We start from the raw sequence: 14,815 nt of genomic DNA on the forward strand, positions 1-14,815 counted from the left end.
CCTTGTCCTCACCACGATTCCAAATCTGCAGGACAGGGACTTTGCACGAGCCCCTTTCCGCATGAGTGTCGCCAGCCGAGCATGATCAGATCAACCGGCTGGAACCTACCTGCCCCGTAGCACCCTTCAGAAGCCTGGATAGCTCAGTCGGTAGAGCATCAGACTTTTAATCTGAGGGTCCAGGGTTCAAGTCCCTGTTCAGGCTTTACATTTAAACCATCCTCATCCTGCATCGCCTAAAATCATTGAAAACACCTGCTTTCCTCACCTGTTTCAAACGGTAGTCCGCATGCGACGAGGGCTTCCTGTGGCCAGAAGGAAGGCTGAGAAGCACCTTTCCGTGTGGCGTCGTGGCTTAGATGGTCAAAGCGCCTGTCTAGTAAACAGGAGATCCTGGGTTCGAATCCCAGCGGTGCCTTATTTACATGTCATCCGAAGCATTCAAGTGAGTTATCTTGTTGGCTGCTCACCTACTGAGTTGCTCAAGCCAATAGTGGGCCTTTCGCTCCCCCAATTCTTAGCGACGCTAGAGCTGAGGCCTGGGCTTTAGTTTCCCGGCCTAGAGGACTCTGGCCTTGTCCGAGAGGTTTCTGGGCAGGGACTTTGCAAGACTTAGCAGTCAGCAACTTGGTTTTCAGCTCAGCCTTGTCCTCACCACGATCCAAATCTGCAGGACAGGGACTTTGCACGAGCCCCTTTCCGCATGAGTGTCGCCAGCCGAGCATGATCAGATCAACCGGCTGGAACCTACCTGCCCCGTAGCACCCTTCAGAAGCCTGGATAGCTCAGTCGGTAGAGCATCAGACTTTTAATCTGAGGGTCCAGGGTTCAAGTCCCTGTTCAGGCTTTACATTTAAACCATCCTCATCCTGCATCGCCTAAAATCATTGAAAACACCTGCTTTCCTCACCTGTTTCAAACGGTAGTCCGCATGCGACGAGGGCTTCCTGTGGCCAGAAGGAAGGCTGAGAAGCACCTTTCCGTGTGGCGTCGTGGCTTAGATGGTCAAAGCGCCTGTCTAGTAAACAGGAGATCCTGGGTTCGAATCCCAGCGGTGCCTTATTTACATGTCATCCGAAGCATTCAAGTGAGTTATCTTGTTGGCTGCTCACCTACTGAGTTGCTCAAGCCAATAGTGGGCCTTTCGCTCCCCAATTCTTAGCGACGCTAGAGCTGAGCCTGGGCTTTAGTTTCCCGGCCTAGAGGACTCTGGCCTTGTCCGAGAGGTTTCTGGGCAGGGACTTTGCAAGACTTAGCAGTCAGCAACTTGGTTTTCAGCTCAGCCTTGTCCTCACCACGATTCAAATCTGCAGGACAGGGACTTTGCACGAGCCCCTTTCCGCATGAGTGTCGCCAGCCGAGCATGATCAGATCAACCGGCTGGAACCTACCTGCCCCGTAGCACCCTTCAGAAGCCTGGATAGCTCAGTCGGTAGAGCATCAGACTTTTAATCTGAGGGTCCAGGGTTCAAGTCCCTGTTCAGGCTTTACATTTAAACCATCCTCATCCTGCATCGCCTAAAATCATTGAAAACACCTGCTTTCCTCACCTGTTTCAAACGGTAGTCCGCATGCGACGAGGGCTTCCTGTGGCCAGAAGGAAGGCTGAGAAGCACCTTTCCGTGTGGCGTCGTGGCTTAGATGGTCAAAGCGCCTGTCTAGTAAACAGGAGATCCTGGGTTCGAATCCCAGCGGTGCCTTATTTACATGTCATCCGAAGCATTCAAGTGAGTTATCTTGTTGGCTGCTCACCTACTGAGTTGCTCAAGCCAATAGTGGGCCTTTCGCTCCCCCAATTCTTAGCGACGCTAGAGCTGAGCCTGGGCTTTAGTTTCCCGGCCTAGAGGACTCTGGCCTTGTCCGAGAGGTTTCTGGGCAGGGACTTTGCCAAGACTTAGCAGTCAGCAACTTGGTTTTCAGCTCAGCCTTGTCCTCACCACGATCCAAATCTGCAGGACAGGGACTTTGCACGAGCCCCTTTCCGCATGAGTGTCGCCAGCCGAGCATGATCAGATCAACCGGCTGGAACCTACCTGCCCCGTAACACCTTCAGAAGCCTGGATAGCTCAGTCGGTAGAAGCATCAGACTTTTAATCTGAGGGTCCAGGATTCAAGTCCCTGTTCAGGCTTTACATTTAAACCATCCTCATCCTGCATCGCCTAAAATCATTGAAAACACCTGCTTTCCTCACCTGTTTCAAACGGTAGTCCGCATGCGACGAGGGCTTCCTGTGGCCAGAAGGAAGGCTGAGAAGCACCTTTCCGTGTGGCGTCGTGGCTTAGATGGTCAAAGCGCCTGTCTAGTAAACAGGAGATCCTGGGTTCGAATCCCAGCGGTGCCTTATTTACATGTCATCCGAAGCATTCAAGTGAGTTATCTTGTTGGCTGCTCACCTACTGAGTTGCTCAAGCCAATAGTGGGCCTTTCGCTCCCCCAATTCTTAGCGACGCTAGAGCTGAGCCTGGGCTTTAGTTTCCCGGCCTAGAGGACTCTGGCCTTGTCCGAGAGGTTTCTGGCAGGGACTTTGCAAGACTTAGCAGTCAGCAACTTGGTTTTCAGCTCAGCCTTGTCCTCACCACGATCCAAATCTGCAGGACAGGGACTTTGCACGAGCCCCTTTCCGCATGAGTGTCGCCAGCCGAGCATGATCAGATCAACCGGCTGGAACCTACCTGCCCCGTAGCACCCTTCAGAAGCCTGGATAGCTCAGTCGGTAGAGCATCAGACTTTTAATCTGAGGGTCCAGGGTTCAAGTCCCTGTTCAGGCTTTACATTTAAACCATCCTCATCCTGCATCGCCTAAAATCATTGAAAACACCTGCTTTCCTCACCTGTTTCAAACGGTAGTCCGCATGCGACGAGGGCTTCCTGTGGCCAGAAGGAAGGCTGAGAAGCACCTTTCCGTGTGGCGTCGTGGCTTAGATGGTCAAAGCGCCTGTCTAGTACACAGGAGATCCTGGGTTCGAATCCCAGCGGTGCCTTATTTACATGTCATCCGAAGCATTCAAGTGAGTTATCTTGTTGGCTGCTCACCTACTGAGTTGCTCAAGCCAATAGTGCGCCTTTTGTTCCCCCAATTCTTAGCGACGCTAGAGCTGAGCCTGGGCTTTAGTTTCCCGGCCTAGAGGACTCTGGCCTTGTCCGAGAGGTTTCTGGGCAGGGACTTTGCAAGACTTAGCAGTCAGCAACTTGGTTTTCAGCTCAGCCTTGTCCTCACCACGATTCAAATCTGCAGGACAGGGACTTTGCACGAGCCCCTTTCCGCATGAGTGTCGCCAGCCGAGCATGATCAGATCAACCGGCTGGAACCTATCTGCCCCGTAGCACCCTTCAGAAGCCTGGATAGCTCAGTCGGTAGAGCATCAGACTTTTAATCTGAGGGTCCAGTGTTCAAGTCCCTGTTCAGGCTTTACATTTAAACCATCTTCATTCTGCATCGCCTAAAATCATTGAAAACACCTGCTTTCCTCACCTGTTTCAAACGGTAGTCCGCATGCGACGAGGGCTTCCTGTGGCCAGAAGGAAGGCTGAGAAGGACCTTTCCGTGTGGCGTCGTGGCTTAGATGGTCAAAGCGCCTGTCTAGTAAACAGGAGATCCTGGGTTCGAATCCCAGCGGTGCCTTATTTACATGTCATCCGAAGCATTCAAGTGAGTTATCTTGTTGGCTGCTCACCTACTGAGTTGCTCAAGCCAATAGTGCGCCTTTTGTTCCCCCAATTCTTAGCGACGCTAGAGCTGAGGCTGGGCTTTAGTTTCCCGGCTTAGAGGACTCTGTCCTTGTCCGAGAGGTTTCTGGGCAGGGACTTTGCAAGACTTAGCAGTCAGCAACTTGGTTTTCTGCTCAGCCTTGTCCTCACCACGATTCAAATCTGCAGGACAGGGACTTTGCACGAGCCCCTTTCCGCATGAGTGTCGCCAGCCGAGCATGATCAGATCAACCGGCTGGAACCTACCTGCCCCGTAGCACCCTTCAGAAGCCTGGATAGCTCAGTCGGTAGAGCATCAGACTTTTAATCTGAGGGTCCAGGGTTCAAGTCCCTGTTCAGGCTTTACATTTAAACCATCCTCATCCTGCATCGCCTAAAATCATTGAAAACACCTGCTTTCCTCACCTGTTTCAAACGGTAGTCCGCATGCGACGAGGGCTTCCTGTGGCCAGAAAGAAGGCTCAGAAGCACCTTTCCGTGTGGCGTTGTGGCTTAGATGGTCAAAGCGCCTGTCTAGTAAACAGGAGATCCTGGGTTCGAATCCCAGCGGTGCCTTATTTACATGTCATCCGAAGCATTCAAGTGAGTTATCTTGTTGGCTGCTCACCTACTGAGTTGCTCAAGCCAATAGTGCGCCTTTTGTTCCCCCAATTCTTAGTGACGCTAGAGATGAGGCTGGACTTTAGTTTCCCGGCCTAGAGGACTCTGTCCTTGTCCGAGAGGTTTCTGGGCAGGGACTTTGCAAGACTTAGCAGTCAGCAACTTGGTTTTCAGCTCAGCCTTGTCCTCACCATGATCCAAATCTGCAGGACAGGGACTTTGCACGAGCCCCTTTCCGCATGAGTGTCGCCAGCCGAGCATGATCAGATCAACCGGCTGGAACCTACCTGCCCCGTAGCACCCTTCAGAAGCCTGGATAGCTCAGTCGGTAGAGCATCAGACTTTTAATCTGAGGGTCCAGGGTTCAAGTCCCTGTTCAGGCTTTACATTTAAACCATCCTCATCCTGCATCGCCTAAAATCATTGAAAACACCTGCTTTCCTCACCTGTTTCAAACGGTAGTCCGCGTGCGACGAGGGCTTCCTGTGGCCAGAAGGAAGGCTGAGAAGGACCTTTCCGTGTGGCGTCGTGGCTTAGATGGTCAAAGTGCCTGTCTAGTAAACAGGAGATCCTGGGTTCGAATCCCAGCGGTGCCTTATTTACATGTCATCCGAAGCATTCAAGTGAGTTATCTTGTTGGCTGCTCACCTACTGAGTTGCTCAAGCCAATAGTGCGCCTTTCGCTCCCCCAATTCTTAGCGACGCTAGAGCTGAGCCTGGGCTTTAGTTTCCCGGCCTAGAGGACTCTGGCCTTGTCCGAGAGGTTTCTGGGCAGGGACTTTGCAAGACTTAGCAGTCAGCAACTTGGTTTTCAGCTCAGCCTTGTCCTCACCACGATCCAAATCTGCAGGACAGGGACTTTGCACGAGCACCTTTCCGCATGAGTGTCGCCAGCCGAGCATGATCAGATCAACCGGCTGGAAGCTACCTGCCCCACAGCACCCTTCAGAAGCCTGGATAGCTCAGTCGGTAGAGCATCATACTTTTATTCTGAGGGTCCAGGGTTCAAGTCCCTGTACAGGCTTTGCATTTAAACCATCCTCATCCTGGCTGATGAAATTCATGTCGTGTGAAAGATACTGATGGCTAATAGCATGAAGATGCATCTCACCTGCCCTTGCTGCAGAAAGAGCGCTCGTTGCCTGTCGCATGCTGTTTTGAGAGACGGATAAGTCGCTGGCCGGCTTTGTTTGATTGCTTTCCTAATTGCGTGCACGTCCCTCTGCTCTGCAGGCATTGACCGCTGAACCACTTGTGATGTCTGTTTTATTGTTCCATGGTTTTGTTAATTCTCTGTTATGTCTTTAGATCTCTTTGAAACTGATGCAGCATATGACTACATTTGAGAATACATCTTTTATAATCTTCTATAATCTGTACCACAAATTATTATTGTGGTGTTTATTATTATCTCTGTGTAGCTCTGATCAGTCGACTCTCATCAAGACATGCCAAGCCATACATGCAAATAAGAAAATGTAAGAAAAGATAACACTTCAATTAATTTGAATAAGAAAAGTGTTTATTTCATGTATGAACAGGATCTCCAGACTAATGAATACAGTGATGTACTTAATGTACGTAGATCTGAGAACAATATTATTCTTTATACAGTATTCAGATCCACTCACACACATCATTAAGAAAACTTCAGAAAACCTATTAATTTTTTCAGAATTTCCCAAAAATATAACTGGGGGTTCAGGCCCTGGGCTCTGTAAAGCACTTCCGGACAATTTTATTGTTTTGCCGCTATATAAATAAAATGACCTAAGTGTTTTCTGATTAAATTTCAAGCACATATATTGGCACATGATAACAAACAGAGTACTCTGAACACAGGATTTAAGAAGTACAAGTCCTTCCTACAACAGGAGACTGTAGATACTCACTGTTATAGCAACCCAACCAATCGTCATTAATTTCCCAATTCTCCACAATTCTCATTAAAGACACAAATTCTAAAATGTATAAATAGTTTGACCACACAGCAATACTCATGCATTTGGGGGAGAGAGGTTGCTCAAATGAGACGTTTGTTTTCCTCCAGGTAGTTATGGGAGTCTCCTTCGAAAGGCAGTGGGGGAGGGTGATTGAGAAGGCCCGTGAGGAAGATGATGATGGTTCCGAGCGTCATGACTGGAGTTACCAGGAAGAAGCAGAGGCGGTCTACTGTCCGGGCTATGCCACTCCAGCTATCCTTTTCCTGTGTGAGGTTTAGAAAATGAAAGAAAACGATTAAGATGTGTAGACAAATAATCAAGAACATAAAGCTGAGTTTGAAAAGTACGGCATAAGGGTAAGATTCCAAAACAACGAAGAGAGATAGCAGTCCTTTATTTGTAATGTCCAAAAGTAATGCACAAAACCCTGCTGCTGTCAAAACCCTGCACTGCTTAATCTAGAAATTACGAAATTGTGTAAATATTGCTATGGCCAAATGTATAAAATGTCCTGTCAGATGTAGGCTCTTACCTCATTGTAGTCATTTTTGTCATGCATGTGCTTGACTATATAATTAGCTCCATCCACCGCAGGCTTCATCTCAGCGTACAGCTGTTGGGTCACCTCACTGTCAGCATCGAGGTTTGACTTGCATACTGAATGAGAAATTAAATTCAATAGATACTCAGTCAGTTGTAAATTGTTTCTCTCTAGGTACCATACCAAAAGCAAATACAACTAATATACACACAGCAGATCATAGGTAAAGCTGATATGCCAATGCCAAAAATCAAAAAAAAAAAAATCAACTGTCCATCATCAGTATATTTACTAGTCTGTTAATATTTTAGTCAAATATCTGTAGTATTTTATTGGAATATGTATGGTATAATAAACAAGACCTTTTTCAGGACCTATGTAAGGTATTGTTGCTGGTATCGTCAGGCAAACAAGTCTTTGTCGCAAGCTTATTCGTTCACTTACTTGAGGGTGTGGCACGGGTTTCCAGGCCATGTCTCTTTGACTGCTGCTCAAACATGAGCTCACTACGGGACTTCACACAGTGATACTCGTCTGCCTTAGCGATGTAACCCACAGAGCTAGAGCGCCGCTGAAGGGCCCCGTCCCATTTGGGCTCACTGTCTGCAGGACGGGACATGAACAGCTTGCGTGGCAGCCACACCAGGAAGAACTGGAGAGTAGGTGGGTAAACATGTAAGAAGTCTGTAATTATACAAATATTAAATGAACTGTAATCACATAATCTAGACAAGACAGTGTCAGTATGTGTGTGTCTGTGTGTGTGTGTGTGTCTCTGTGTGTGTATGTGTGTGTGTGTCCTCTCTGCACCTACTTCTTTGGTCCACTCAGACATGATGTGAGTGCTGGGTGTACGGAAGTGGAGATTCAGCACGATAACACAGTTTAGCACCACCACTGTGACCAGCACCATGATGAACATCAGATACCTGTGTAATCCAAAGGCATAGACCACTGGCATCAGAACTTTAACAATCGGAAAGCAAGCTTTAACAAAGTAAGTAACTTCACATAATACAAAAGATCTTAGGTATTACTGTATGCTTGTAACTCACCCTCAATCCTATCAATAGTTACCTGTGCCATGCATTTTGAAAACTATGCAACAATGTTAGTTTGAAAAGATTGTTTTAGGATTTTCCCGTTGTACAGTATTTTCATAATTGGACATCTGCATACTTCTGTATTGTCTGTTAGCTTAACACAGATAATAAGAGATAATAAGAGCAGCTGGTTTGGTATATATGAATGCGAATATCAAAATATTGCCATTTACATACTTCACAATTAGAGGAACCGCCATTGATGTCTCAGGAAGACGTTGTGAAATCAGCAGCAGGAAGACAGACTGGGCCAGAAGCACAGAGATGGACAGAGTCATCTTCTCACCACCTAGGCAAAGCAAGAAAGATCACAGGGTCAAGTTAGTGTGCCTGTCCACACCATGCACGATTTCAAAACACAGTTATCTCCTATATGTCACATTTTCACCAGTACCTCATCTCGCTAGCCTTCTGATAAAGCCACAAATATGTCTGCATGGCCCACTAGGACTAGAGGACAAATCTATATACACTACTTAAGTGTCAGTCTATATGTTTCACTCACTGTCCGCAGGAAGGAAGTAGACCAGTGAGGCCATGAAGGAGATGAGCACACAGGGAATGATGATGTTGACGATGTAGAACAACGGCTTGCGCTTGATGATTAGATAAAAAGTAATATCCTGGTGCTTGTTGCTCTCCTCTGGTATGCTCTTGTAGATATTTCTCCTGGCTGGTTTGTGAATGATCTCCCACTCTCCATTCTCTGCAAAGAAAGAATGAAAGAAAGAAAGTAAGGAAGAGAGAACAAACCAACATATTTCACGTTGTAAAGGGGGTACGCTATGTGCCTGTTGCATGGCTGATCTCACCTGTAAAACTGGCAGGGTCAATGACGATCCACTCGACAGTGTAACTGCTATCGTCTTCATAGTCTGATTTCAAATGCATGCTGATCTCCTTGGCGTTGTATGTCAAAGAGCTGAAAGAACAAATAAACTATGCGTTAATTAGGTCTCTCTTAGTTCAATGGAATAAAAAAGACTGGAATCTCATACCTGAACTTTAGTGAGCAGTTTTGCCAGTCAAAGGGAAAGTAGTTGACATTGATGGTACACGAGCTTCGGAATATAGCAGGGGGCAGCCAGTATATAAACCCTGACTCATATAACACAACGTTGGAGTAGTATGCCACCTGAAACTGGGCGTCATTGCTGTGGTGAGGAGGATGGAGAGGACAACTCAGACATTAGTGCATAATTTAACTCATGACTGGCAAGGAACTTACAACACATCACCCACCCATGTCACCCATGCCCATTCAAATGTTCACACTCCCAAAATGGAAAAGAATGTAGAGAATGCCTTACTTGTTCTCCAAAACAATGTCTGGTAGCCAGACCATACTAGCCGGCAAACGCAGCTCTGCTATCCCATCAAACTCTGTTGAATTCCATGAAAGCCTGTAATCGTCCCACCCCTGTACATATGAACATAGGCAAATGTGAATGCTCTCAATGCCAAAAGCAGAAAATTACAGTGACAGCCTTCTAGGAGAGCTGCTATTTTTTTGTTGTGTAAATAAAATCTGAAATGGCAAAGCAGCATTTATAAAACTGCCATTAATTGTATGCAGCTTTGTGTTGTGAACTACACATTAGTGTAGCTGCCAGATATCAGTCGCACTCTTGTTAGTTCAGATAGTTAAGCTCTTGACTCATATGCCAGAAAGAATATATATACACAAAACCTTCCACCTGATAAGTAGAAGGTGCGCATTTACTTACATGTTCCATCCATACATTTGTCAGGAGGGTTTCATCAACTTCTTTCTACAAAAATATACTCAGATTAAGTTATACAGAAATTGCGACCTGTGTGTGTGTGTGTGTGTGTGTGTGTCTGTGTGTGTGTGTGTGAGAGGTAGAGAGACACCAATAGAGAGAGAAGGAAACTGGTACATTGTGTTAACTTGGTCTGTCATATCAAATAATTGTATTCTATATAGAAAACAAGCAAGTACAAGACTCCTTATGTTTACAAAAAGCCTCACTCCAACTTACTAGGGATATGAGGTTTGAGAGAGTCATGCCCAGGTTAATTGGCACCACTTCATTTTTGTTTTTCACTGGGCGGAGCTCCTTGTTATAGCCCCGCTCCTTGAACATATAGTTAATGAGGCGCTCCTCTTCATTCCTACCCTGGCATTCTGAAACATGAGATGGGGACACACACTAATGCTGTGTTTGAGTCAAAAATAGTCACAGAAGCAGACAATGTAGAGTTTGCTCCAGTTATGTATGAACAACAAAAAAGGCAATGCAGAGATCTGTGGATTCTGAGAAATCATGAAGACTTTCTGCTGCCCAGTGAGACAGCACTTACCAGCACATTCAATGTAAAAATGAACATTCAGTTCAAACAAAAACAAAAAGATTTTTTACTTTTCTCTTGAACGATTCAACTAAAAGCCCCATGCAATCACTGTCATTAAATGTAAGAAAGCAGTATCTGATGATCAATGGGTTACAAATTTCGCTGATTCAGCTGTCTGTTAAAAGAATAGTCAAACAGTACTTGCCAAATACACGAAAAGATGAATAATTAAACATGAAGAAAACCAGAACAATAGCATAATAAAAAAGACATCTGGAGTATCATGTGAAGGAAAGCAGGATGTTCACAATTATGTTGTCTTTACAGTAAATTCCATGACCTACATCAACACATGCACATACTGCCCACACGTTTATATCCTCATGACACACACACAAAACAAACACAAACACAAACACAAATTCCCTGAAAGCACCATAACATAATATACTGCGTTGTATGTCAGGCAGGTCACAAGGTAATCAGTGCAAAATATTTTAGTAGACCTACAATCACCTAACAACACCCTCGCTTGGTGGTCAAGCTTGATTTGACATTAAGCCTTAAGTTTTTACTGGGTTCGAAAAACTCTCGAAAGAGTTTTTTTTTCATTCAACATTCATGAAATCATGCATAAAACTGTACCTGACGCAAGAACAAATACGGCAAACAGAGAACCTATGAGCTTCATAGTTGGTCGTTTTCTTCAGCTACCATGCTAGAAGAATGGCAAAAACGTAAACGTCCTCTGCTGTGACTGATGGCAGCAGGTGTCTGGTCTGACTAACCGAGAGAAAATATAGACATACGATCCTCGACTTCCGCTGCAAAGTTACAGTAGCTTAGCTTACAAAAGTGTTGAGAGCGACTCTGACTGGAAAAGGCGCACGAGACAGATTTAAAATGCGCTTCGATTTTCTGTATTGTTAGGTCCAAGGTTAGGTCATCTTTCTATGAACATGACAGACTGAAGAGTCTCGAAATAAAAAAAGGGTTTGTTCGTCCGTTTGAAAGCATTTGTCAGAAAACAGCTGAGCTAATAGCAACTATCCCTGTCGTTGAAAAGAAGATGGAGGACAAAAACGCCTTTCAGATGAATAGGCATGAGTAGTTTGCTTACCATTACAATTTACATGTATATATCTATACGTGTTTGTGTTTGGTTATTTTGTTTATTAATTTCTTAATGAAATATGTATTATTTATTTCTGTTTCTCCAACCTCATACCACCATCACAGTCTTGTAAACTGGAGGTGCTGACATGGCCAGGCATATATTTCCTTACATCTGTGTCTTTCTTTTGACACATTACACGGTTGTCAACAATTCAACATTTCAGAAACTATATTTCAGCTCCATATTTTTTACACCTTCTGTTAAGTTCAGAGAGCAAGTGTGAATATTTCTTTGTTGTCTAGCCACTTCCTAAGTCACATTCTGTGGCACCCCTAACACACAATTGTCCATAGCCTATTGTTGTTTTCATTACCCCAACTCCAAGTCCCCAAATAATTTTGATGGAAGGAATGTGTTTAATTATGAGCAATATAAAGTACAGACAACACTACAAATGACAACTATTGGCTTTTTTGGCGTTGTTTAGCTGTCCTAAAGACTCCATTGTGAACTGTGAAACTGCACGGGGATGCATTTCTTAGTTACGGCGTCCCTTGGTGTTCTACTACAATGTTTTTTTTTATTTGAGTGTTTCCAAAACCATCTCTTAAGAGTTCCCTTAAGAGAAAGATAGGTATATGATTACTTTTATAAATAATTAATTCTTGGGAGCCTGTATCTATGTTTCAGGAATCAATTATAGTCATGTACGTAGGGTTGAGCATGTGTGAGATGAGTATGAGTAAGATTGGATTGCAGGTGATCATTATTAGAAAAATGAATATCAACAAGAAATACTATGCAATATCAAGGCCTTCTACAGGTGTTGCAATAGGCTACTGTACAGGGCCAAGACTGCCCTCTGTTGTTTAAACTTAAATCTTGCACACTCATCCAGAAGGACAGAATGCGATGTAAGTGGTATTATAAGCTATTACTGGTGGTGGCGATGTTGTCAAAAAATAAACCTTATTACCTGTCTTTGCACTGCAGTGAACTTTTTTTAGAGTAATCTTTGACACAGAATTCTGTTTCCACCTTACCTGAGATGGAATACAGCTGTTCAACATATATTGTACCAGGTAATACCTTGAAAAGTGTAAATTGACATGCTCTGTGAAAACGTCTCACCGTCTCACAGTGGATTCATTGGTGGAGCCCAAATGTGTCCATAATTACACTCACGAAAGCTGTGTGTGATTTGCTCTTGTTTTGCTTTGTCCTGTTTTTGTCTTTTTACAGGTACTGTTTCAGAATGTCCCGTGGGCGATGACGCCTAATTGCTTGCTCCACCTGCGAACACTCGGTTGGTATTTCGCCCCTATAAAAAGGGCACAGTTCCGTGTCGTAGGAGAGCCCCGCCACACAGTAGTCGTCACAGCGGCGTTCGCCCTTCTCAGAGTGAGAGTCTGAGATGATGGCCTGACATCCGAAGTCTGCTTTTCGGGAGCAATGTTTTTAAAAATGTATTTGATGACAGCCTGCATTTGTGTTTACATTTTGATATTCATGAGCACTAGTGTTCTCCTTTCCTTATTTGTAAAATATATACTTTAATATTTTAACTGTTTAAAGCATGGCAACTTTTTATAACTTCTTACCACCTGGACCATGGCTGTTTTGCCAACACTGACTTGATATAGACTTGGATCTCACTTCACACTCTTGTTTCATAGTCCATTCATTTTAGTTATCTGCTTGCTCAAGTTATGTTGCCACATATTTAATCAACCATTTTCATGCATGCTACTTTTCCCAGGCTGATCAGGTCCATATTTTAAACCTTTAACTTGTCCGACTTACTCTAACTCATACCAAAGTAAGACGTTTAATTGTATTCAGTTGTGTGGCTATTGGCAAGCCAGCAGACAGGGCACGTGTTTGAGCTACAGTCACATTTCTCTGTTTCACAAACTAATGAGGTACTGCAGTGCAAAACACAAAAACTAAAATGTGCAGCCCTGAATCGCAGATACCGCATACAAAAACAAAAACCTGTGTCCTTAGGTGCAGATGCAACATACAAGCACAAAAATGTGCTGGCAAAAACTCTGAGAATTAAGCCATAGGACTCATAGGACTCTCGACCAGTGCGCCGAGTGCCAGACATCCGCCCACATGCACAATCTGGGCAACTCCTCCACACTGAATGTGATTACAAAGGTCACTGACTCACGAACGCATATAAAAGAAATAGTGACCAACTGTTCTTTAATTAACTCTAAATTAAACCCTCCAGTTGCTCTATTTGGTATTGCAAAACCAAGGAGTTTGAGTCTGTAAAGCACATAAACCAAAATGTAATGCACAGAATATGTTAAGCCAATGACAAGCGTTCTACCTTAAATGGTGATAGTAATCTTTCCAACAAGGATCATGTTTTAAAAGCATTGCAATGTTTTGTTATTATGTGGATTGCCATGGTGTGGTTGTAACATTCCATTCAGGTGGTCTTTGGTTTAGACTTGGCGTGATGATGGCGTGTGTGTGTGTCCATACCGAGTCATTTATCTGGCAGAAAAGCGCTGGCAGGGTGCTGAGGAGCGACAGTGACGACACCGGCTCCTTTCTGAAAAGTCCAGACATTTTCAACTAGACTAGACGCTGGGTGCAGCACTTTTCCCCTAGACGGCTGCATGCAGCCGTGTACGCTCTCCCCTCATAAGGAGCAATTGAAAAAAGCTGGCGCTTAGATTTACTCAATGCCAGTGACTTCCCTTTCCCTCGAGCCATTGAACTCTGTCTCAAGGGCATGGTCCATCACCTCCGAAATCCAATTTCTGAGGTGGGGAGACAGGTGTATGGAACTGGTGGGAAAGTGCTGGCTGAGATTGTGATTGTTGTCCTCGTATCCCCTTCAGTTTTCGAGTAAGAATAAAAGAGTTACGCAGGAGATAAAGGAAGCCCTACAGCTTCTTTGAGAAACTGGAACTACCTGGATAAATCAGAAGAAAAGAACTGTTCAGAATGGTGAGGGGCCCTCAGCTGGCAGAGCCAAACCCTCAGAGTCCTATGCATACTTGAAGTTGAGCAGGCGGCGTTGCAGTTACGAAAACAATACATTAACACAGTCCTTTATTCAACTCATTTATTTACCACCCTCAAGCTTAACTAGAGAAAAAATATGAAATGTGAGAGAAACAAAACACTAGCCTTTAACGCTCATTTTAATTTCAGTCACACTTACAGTAATTGTCACTTCATGGCAACACGCAGGTTTGAATCCCGTCTGTGCCAGAGTTGAGGCTTACAACATACAAATACATTTTTCTTTCTCAGATAAACATGAACTTATTCAACAAACATTGATGATGTTATGTTATGTACTTGATGAACAAATAGTGAACTACACTAGACCATGTAACCATTTGTATGGTCGGCATTTATATGTTGGACCATATTAACATATTTTCAGTTCAGTGTTTTGTGCACCTTGTTAACATGAACATTTTGACATTAATCAAGATAAAAAAAACAAGTTGTGTG

At 44.5% G+C, this 14,815-nt stretch overlaps 1 protein-coding gene and 14 non-coding genes across 15 annotated transcripts; 14 read left to right on the top strand and 1 right to left on the bottom strand.

Annotated features, from left to right (window-relative positions):
• Nucleotides 1-132: 132 nt before the first annotated feature.
• trnak-uuu lies at nt 133-205 on the top strand. Its single transcript has one exon. It is a non-coding gene; the product is annotated as a tRNA-Lys (tRNA).
• A 139-nt stretch (nt 206-344) lies between these two features.
• Nucleotides 345-418, top strand: trnat-agu. Its single transcript has one exon. It is a non-coding gene; the product is annotated as a tRNA-Thr (tRNA).
• A 356-nt stretch (nt 419-774) lies between these two features.
• Nucleotides 775-847, top strand: trnak-uuu. The gene has a single exon. It is a non-coding gene; the product is annotated as a tRNA-Lys (tRNA).
• Nucleotides 848-986: 139 nt separating this feature from the next.
• trnat-agu lies at nt 987-1,060 on the top strand. Its single transcript has one exon. It is a non-coding gene; the product is annotated as a tRNA-Thr (tRNA).
• Nucleotides 1,061-1,414: 354 nt separating this feature from the next.
• trnak-uuu lies at nt 1,415-1,487 on the top strand. The gene has a single exon. It is a non-coding gene; the product is annotated as a tRNA-Lys (tRNA).
• Nucleotides 1,488-1,626: 139 nt separating this feature from the next.
• On the top strand, nt 1,627-1,700 carry trnat-agu. The gene has a single exon. It is a non-coding gene; the product is annotated as a tRNA-Thr (tRNA).
• Nucleotides 1,701-2,268: 568 nt separating this feature from the next.
• trnat-agu lies at nt 2,269-2,342 on the top strand. Its single transcript has one exon. It is a non-coding gene; the product is annotated as a tRNA-Thr (tRNA).
• A 354-nt stretch (nt 2,343-2,696) lies between these two features.
• trnak-uuu lies at nt 2,697-2,769 on the top strand. The gene has a single exon. It is a non-coding gene; the product is annotated as a tRNA-Lys (tRNA).
• A 139-nt stretch (nt 2,770-2,908) lies between these two features.
• On the top strand, nt 2,909-2,982 carry trnat-agu. The gene has a single exon. It is a non-coding gene; the product is annotated as a tRNA-Thr (tRNA).
• Nucleotides 2,983-3,549: 567 nt separating this feature from the next.
• On the top strand, nt 3,550-3,623 carry trnat-agu. The gene has a single exon. It is a non-coding gene; the product is annotated as a tRNA-Thr (tRNA).
• Nucleotides 3,624-3,978: 355 nt separating this feature from the next.
• On the top strand, nt 3,979-4,051 carry trnak-uuu. The gene has a single exon. It is a non-coding gene; the product is annotated as a tRNA-Lys (tRNA).
• Nucleotides 4,052-4,190: 139 nt separating this feature from the next.
• On the top strand, nt 4,191-4,264 carry trnat-agu. Its single transcript has one exon. It is a non-coding gene; the product is annotated as a tRNA-Thr (tRNA).
• Nucleotides 4,265-4,619: 355 nt separating this feature from the next.
• trnak-uuu lies at nt 4,620-4,692 on the top strand. Its single transcript has one exon. It is a non-coding gene; the product is annotated as a tRNA-Lys (tRNA).
• Nucleotides 4,693-4,831: 139 nt separating this feature from the next.
• On the top strand, nt 4,832-4,905 carry trnat-agu. Its single transcript has one exon. It is a non-coding gene; the product is annotated as a tRNA-Thr (tRNA).
• A 941-nt stretch (nt 4,906-5,846) lies between these two features.
• chrnd (cholinergic receptor, nicotinic, delta (muscle)) lies at nt 5,847-11,298 on the bottom strand. The gene is made up of 12 exons (XM_012820196.3): nt 10,858-11,298; nt 9,900-10,045; nt 9,624-9,668; nt 9,207-9,316; nt 8,895-9,050; nt 8,709-8,818; nt 8,402-8,602; nt 8,074-8,185; nt 7,608-7,722; nt 7,238-7,445; nt 6,785-6,909; nt 5,847-6,515 (listed from the first exon to the last, which is right to left on the bottom strand). The coding sequence occupies exons 1-12, from the start codon at nt 10,901-10,903 to the stop codon at nt 6,333-6,335; spliced, it is 1,557 nt and encodes a 518-aa protein (XP_012675650.1). The 5' UTR covers nt 10,904-11,298; the 3' UTR covers nt 5,847-6,332.
• Between the last annotated feature and the right edge of the window lie 3,517 nt (nt 11,299-14,815).

The sequence above is a fragment of the Clupea harengus genome, chromosome 17, assembly GCF_900700415.2.
Source record: "Clupea harengus chromosome 17, Ch_v2.0.2, whole genome shotgun sequence".
Taxonomy (NCBI): domain Eukaryota; kingdom Metazoa; phylum Chordata; class Actinopteri; order Clupeiformes; family Clupeidae; genus Clupea; species Clupea harengus.

Coding starts and splice junctions, on each gene's coding strand:
- chrnd (XM_012820196.3), bottom strand. CDS start 10,903: ATGAAGCTCATAGGTTCTCTGTTTGCCGTATTTGTTCTTGCGTCAG. Junction 9,317..9,623: donor CAAATGTATGGATGGAACAT/GTAAGTAAATGC, acceptor TCATATGTACAG/GGGTGGGACGATTACAGGCT. Junction 6,910..7,237: donor AACCCGTGCCACACCCTCAA/GTAAGTGAACGA, acceptor TTTCTCATTCAG/TATGCAAGTCAAACCTCGAT.